The 6,585-nt window shown below is 43.3% G+C and overlaps 1 protein-coding gene and 2 non-coding genes across 3 annotated transcripts; all 3 read left to right on the top strand.

Moving 5' to 3' along the window:
* The first annotated feature begins 236 nt into the window (after positions 1 to 236).
* On the top strand, positions 237 to 1,173 carry LOC118903973 (olfactory receptor 2B2-like). Its single transcript, XM_036869586.1, is given in 2 exon segments — positions 237 to 608; positions 610 to 1,173. Coding segments are annotated over 2 exon segments (936 nt in total).
* A 4,378-nt stretch (positions 1,174 to 5,551) lies between these two features.
* On the top strand, positions 5,552 to 5,622 carry TRNAG-GCC. Its single transcript has one exon. It is a non-coding gene; the product is annotated as a tRNA-Gly (tRNA).
* Positions 5,623 to 5,986: 364 nt separating this feature from the next.
* Positions 5,987 to 6,058, top strand: TRNAM-CAU. The gene has a single exon. It is a non-coding gene; the product is annotated as a tRNA-Met (tRNA).
* Positions 6,059 to 6,585: the final 527 nt, after the last annotated feature.

The following is a 6,585-nucleotide window of genomic DNA, read 5'->3' as shown; positions in this document are numbered from 1 at the left end:
AAATTTTTGAAATTTGTTTTGCTAATACACCGTTACAAAAATAGAAACACTTGAAATACTTGGAGAGGTAAATATGTATATTTTTGTCAACATGCTTTCACCTTATTAATAGCATCAGTCTGTAAATTTATGCAAATTGTTAGCAAAATGATTATAACTAACTGACAGTAAATAAATGTGCTTGTTAACTTACTGACTTTTTATATTCCAGGGAACCAAGAGTTGAACTATTTAACATGAATAGGCTCAATGAGGGTGTCTCCCAAGGGTTCGTCCTCTTAGCTTTCTCAGATCGACCGTGGCTAGAGCTTCCACTTTTTGTGGTGTTCCTGGTTTCCTATATCTTGACCATCTTGGGCAATCTGGCAATAATTCTCGTGTTACGTCTGGATTTCAAACTCCATACCCCCATGTATTTTTTTCTTACCAATCTCTCACTCTTGGACCTTTGCTACACCACAAGTGCAGTTCCACAAATGCTGGTAAACATATGCAGCATCAGGAAGGTAATTAGATATGGCGGCTGTGTGGCCCAACTTTTCATTTTCCCGGCCTTGGGTTCCACTGAATGTCTCCTCCTGGCCGTCATGTCCTTTGATAGGTTTGTAAACTATTTGTCAGCCTGTCCATTACTTAGTCATCATGCACCAAAGGCGTTGCCTCCAATTGGCAGCTGCATCCTGGATTAGAGGCTTCAGCAACTCAGTATGGCAGTCCACCTTGACGCTGCAGATGCCACTCTGTGGCCACAAAGAAGTGGATCACTTCTTCTGTGAAGTCCCTGCTCTGCTCAAGTTGTCATGTGTAGAGACAACAGCAAATGAGGCTGAACTATTCTTTATCAGTGTGCTATTCCTTCTAATACCCTTGACACTCATATCATATGCTTTTATTGTACAAGCAGTGTTGAGAATACAATCAGCTGAAGGTCGGCAAAAGGTATTTGGAACATGTGGCTCCCGTTTAATAGTGGTGTCACTTTTTTATGGCACTGCTATCTACATGTATCTGCAACCACCATCCCCTGCCTCCAAGGACCGAGGAAAGGTGGTATCCCTTTTCTATGGAATCATCATGCCCATGTTGAACCCCCTTATATACACACTTAGAAACAAAGATGTAAAGGGAGCATTTAAGAGGTTGATTGCAAGGATTTTCTTAATCAAGAAATAGGAATACTCAAATGACAGGCCTTGTTAAAGACTTGAAGTTTACATATTTTAATAATTTAATTCTCTCCAAGTTGCTTTAGTCTGACTACTCTTAGAAAGAACTATTATGGTGACCTTCCTCAAATAAAATGTCATTGACAGAAAACTACACTTATTTCCTACTGCCTAAATACATTCATTGCACAAGTCCTGAGAACTGGTTCATTATGATCCCCTAAAATAGTGTAACCTTAAAATATTTAAAGTCTCCAGTTTTATAGACACTGGTGTGTATACTTGGTGAAGAGTCTTAGATTTCTGTGAGACTAGAATAAAACCTTAGGAAACAACATTTTTAGACACATGCAAATACACTTACACACACCAGACATTTTTTCTTAGTTACAGGAGATATAACAGAAGTCCATAAAGCCATCCAAAGTCCCCTCCTAAAAAATGTAAATGTTCCATATAAAAGGGCAGCTCCTACTTGATATTCAGAGCCCTTCTCTGTTAACACAAGTTCGTGTGCCCGATGCACAGTGAGGCCAAACAAACTGAAACGTCGGAGTTTGAGCAGAGAAAGGTTTATTGCAAGGCCATGCAAGGAGACAGGTGGCTCATGCCCTAAAAAGCCCCAAGATCCCTGAAGGAAGTTGGGGGGGGGAGGGTTTTCAGGGTCTGTGATCAGCTTGTGCACAATTCTCTGATTGGCTGATGGTGAGGCAGCAGGGTGGTGTCACAGGGGTTAACATTATCAGTCCTTAGGCTCCAGGAGGCCTGGGTCTATGTGCTTATGGTCCTCAAGTAGTTAACATCTTCCATTTGTTTGAGAGGGGGAGGTTTTTTTCATCTGCGAAACAACCCAGGAAATGTGCATCAAATGCTATTATCTAGGTACTTCAGAGAGGAACTAAAGCAGAGGATATGGAGGAAGGCCTGTCCTGGGAAGGCTCCATGGGGTACTGCTCGATTACATCCCTTGTCTGCTGTTTCTCAGAAAATAACCGGCTTAAAACAATTAATATGCCAAAGACATATTTTAGGGTGGCAAATTCTGCTCCCCTACACTGCAACAAATATGGGCTAGGCGTGGAGTGGAAACACGGCAGGTGTTACAGATCAGAGACCACTGTCTCTGCGTGACCTAGCAAATTTTTTTTTTAATTAAATTAATTTATTTCTTATACAGCAGGTTCTTATTAGTTATCTATTTTATACATATTAATGTATATGACCTAGCAAATATTTGTTTATCAAATAGTACCAACCTGCAGACACAGGAGAAGCTCTGAAAACTGAGTAAAAGTTCCGCTTTCGTAAGAGACATTTATATTTATAAGGGAAATCTCTATTTGCAAGGGTGTCTCCCTCTCTGTATCAGGAATAGCAAGATAACCAAATCTCTAGAAACTTTTATCAATGGAGAAGGCACTGACTTAAATATGCATAACAACCATACCCTGGTTTACCCTGCTTTGCCTGAAAACGGCCCATAATGGATCTAAACCTGGTCATGATCTTTGCCCTTGAACAGGTCTCAGTAATTAATGATCTAAAGGGAACAAAAGAATGCAGGAACAAAGGACTGTTATCAGGCAAGAGAGATAACAATAGCAAAGATAGTAAATCAGTACTCCCAGTTCTGTTTCTGTGATAAAGATTAGCCTGAAGCACATTCTCCTGCTGTCTTGCAGAATTTAAATCCAAGTGCTCAACCACCAGATCAACTGGAGCCTAAGGGATGACGATGTTGACCCTTTATGACCCTTGTGACTTTGACTAAAGCTTGAACCCTGCTGACCTTTGCCCCAATTCTATGCTGAATTCTCCTTTGTTCAAGCCCCTTCATGAATATGCATGTACTGTTAGCTTAAAACTTCCCCAATTTTGCTGCTTTGGGAGACACTGCTTTGGGAAAGAGCCCTGGTGTTCTCCGGACTTGCTGCAAGTAGTAAATCCTTCCTTCTCCTGATCTTTGGTTTGGTTGTGTCTTTTGGCTATACTCGCTGAGAGGTGAACCCAGTTTTCGGGTAACAACAGATGTAGAAAGAAATCTTGGAACTTCCCTTTTCTGACTAAAAGAAAATTCTGAGAAATGAGGACTGCCATAAATCCCTTCTCCAGGGGAATTTTATGGCCATGAAGAAGATGGAAAGTCAGCACCAAGATGAGTCTGCACAAAGATACTTCAGTAAAATAACCCTTGTGTTCTATTAATTTCCCTGCGTATTTTCTTCCCATAATTTACATATCTGAAGCAAGGTCCTGGTGTGACACGCCAGCGGCAGATGGCAGGCAGGACATGCCAGTAGTCTTTGTTCCCAGGGGAAGAGAGAGGTTATAGGTTATGGGGGAATTGACATCCGATTGGCTCATCGGTTGCCAGGGAAACCAGCAGAGGTCCGTGCCCCTCACCGCTCCTTTGATAAGCTATCATAGTGGAGATAGTTCCGATCTAAAGATTAGAACAGTCACTAGATGGGACCGGGGCAAGTACATAGGTATTTACTGATTAGGATGTATGATTAAGAGGGAAGGTCAGTCAGGTGAGTAGGGTGTAGGTGAAGCAGGCACTGGTCGAGCAGGGGATGTAGGTACAGAGAGCAAGAGAACAGCCACCTTGGGTGGCCTAATCATACAACGTGTGTGTAGGTGTGGGTAAGGCAGGCATGTAGGGCATTGGACATGATTTTAAGGGATGTAGGTTGATCTACACCTAGTTATACATTAGCTCCCATCCACCCCACCCCTAAACTACGCTGAGCCCCCAAGTGGGGCCTTCATAAAAGAGAGGCTGCAGTTCCTGAAGTGGGTGATGGCAGGAATGAATGAATGAGAAGTATGGAGAGGATGGTACTTAATGAAGACCACCTTCCAGGTTAAAAGAGGGAGAGCAGAGACCCTGGAACTACTGGATCACGGACTGTTATCCTAGGCCCCAAACCTGAACTCGAATGCAAATGTGTGTATGTGCACGGGTTTCTAAGGAGTTTATCCAGATCTTTCATCAGTTCTTACAAGGATCTGTGAACCCACCTGTTAAGAATCCCCCACCCTAGACTCTAAGGGGAGATGGTCAGAAACAGCAGACCAGCGCCCTTGGCTTTGAGCTATGGTGAGCTTTTAAACGGTGTGTTTAATTTGTGAGTTTAGCCCTTCTGTCTGTGCTGAGTCGGCAGAATTTTCCTGAGAAAGAAAGGGACTGTCAGGGAAATTTGTGCTTCAAAGGAAAATTATAGCGCACCCTTTTGTGTCATCTGATTCTGATTCTATGAGAGCTACTTTACAATTCTGTAGATTGTAGATATCTGATAGCAATAGAAAATAACTCCTGTCTATAGACATGCAAATTAATTGTCTCCTGGTGGGACATTTTCTCCCTCCCTAGTCCACCCACCCCACCAATCCCCAACCCTGTAAAGGCCAGTTTGGGCCCTATTTACGCTTTAATTTCAATATTCCTGATCTATAAATGGCCTCCACTCTTCGAATTTTCCTTTGAATTGTAGTAACACCTCACCAGTTACCTCATTAATGAGTTACATAAAATCTTTTCAAAGGGGTTCATTTTTATACTTGTATGAGAGTCATGATTGTATATTTTTGGGGAAAATTACCCTTTAATAAGATCTTTGTTCTTTATTTGACTGCAAGGAGTTTCTAGTGCCACCTCCATAACCATGGCAACCGAAGCATAAGGTAAGCAAACCCACAGAAGTCCTAAATCTCCCACAGCCTATCCTTTGGGGTGACCAGAGGGGAACAGCACTAGGCTCCTTTCCCTTCCCCTTCCCTCTCGTTCCTCCCCTTCTTCCTCCTTTTGCTCCCCACGCCCTTCCCTTCCTCTCTTCGATTCTCTTCCTCCTCGATCCTCCCCTCCCTTTTCTTCTTGCTCCCTTACCTTCCACAACCCGCCCGGACTTGGAGCCCCTCCACACACACACACACACACACACACACACACACACACACACACACACACACACACACACACACACACACACACACACACACACACACACACACACACACACACACACACACACACACACGATCCCCTACACATACGCACACACACAGGAGCCCCTACACATGCGAGGGCGCCCGCGACCCAGGGTCCAAGGGGCTAACATCGTTGGGGGGCGGCTACCGGCCGCCGAGACGCGCCCGAGACCGGGCCGCCCACACCCGGGCCAGCCTCCGGTGTCGCAGGGGGATGCTCTGAGCTTGCAGTGGAAGGAACGGTTTCCTGAAAAGAAGGAACATTACAAGGTTCTAGTCAGTAAGAACAAAAAACTAAACATTTTTTTCGGAAAGAAAATTCGGATTGTTTCGATGCAGTGATAAAAATAACAGGCAAAAGCCATGTGGAAAGTGTGCAGAAAGCTGGTGTGTGGGCATTGGTGGTTCAGTGGTAGAATTCTCGCCTGCCACGCGGGAGGCCCGGGTTCGATTCCCGGCCAATGCAACAAGACCTTTGTTTTTCAAAAAATCCTTCCAATTTTGAAAATGCTCTGGTTTTGAAATCGGATACTTTCTACATTCGAATTTTGACCTACTCATATGTTTTGTGACCATAAGACCCAGAGTCACTTCTGCTAGGTGGAAGGGGCAGGCTGGCTGGAGACGGGTTGTTTTCCTAAAAGAAACATCCAATTTTCTGTGTTCAGAATATATGGAGTCAATCTGCTCTGGATTCGTTCTGTTTGAAGCATGAGTAAAGCCAGCGAATGGACTCTGAGGGAAAGAAAACTTTTTCCAACTTACAGAAACAGCTCCCTTTAAATAAAAATATAATAAAGGCATTCCTGCGAACGCTCGCTGTCGTGTTTAGCAGAGTGGCGCAGCGGAAGCGTGCTGGGCCCATAACCCAGAGGTCGATGGATCGAAACCATCCTCTGCTAGGTGCTTCTGTTTTTCGGGAGGAGGGGGGAACTACTGTAGTCTTAGCAACCCTGTTTTCCTTCTTTCTGTACCTCATGAAAATGTGGGTAATTCAGGGGTAGATGTTTATTCCAAGAAAATTTTGAGACGAAAATAATTCACAAATCAGAAAGTCTCTAATGTCATGTGCCCCATCTCAGAGAGCACAGAATTAATATTAATCCATCCGCTGAAAGGTGCCCATCTTTACCTACTACTGTACTGTAAACGAGAATTTAAATTTTGAGTTAAAAAGAACCATATATAGCTGATTTCAGTTTCAGAGATTTGGTTAAAGGGAGTTGGGGTTTATTTAAAATGACAGTTCTCAGCAATCTCTCCCCCCTGCTCTGTTTTCCTCCTTAGCACTTATCACTATGTAATATATAGTATATTTTATTTATTCATTCAGTATTTAGTCCCCCTGTGGTTCCTGTAGTATCTACAACATGGCCTGTCACATCTTGGGCGTTGCTCGTTTGTTAAATACGTTAAAAGCTACGATTTC

This window comes from Balaenoptera musculus, chromosome 11, assembly GCF_009873245.2.
Source record: "Balaenoptera musculus isolate JJ_BM4_2016_0621 chromosome 11, mBalMus1.pri.v3, whole genome shotgun sequence".
Classification (NCBI taxonomy): domain Eukaryota; kingdom Metazoa; phylum Chordata; class Mammalia; order Artiodactyla; family Balaenopteridae; genus Balaenoptera; species Balaenoptera musculus.
Note: the sequence above shows the minus strand (reverse complement) of the source record. Positions and strands in the feature narration are given on the sequence as shown.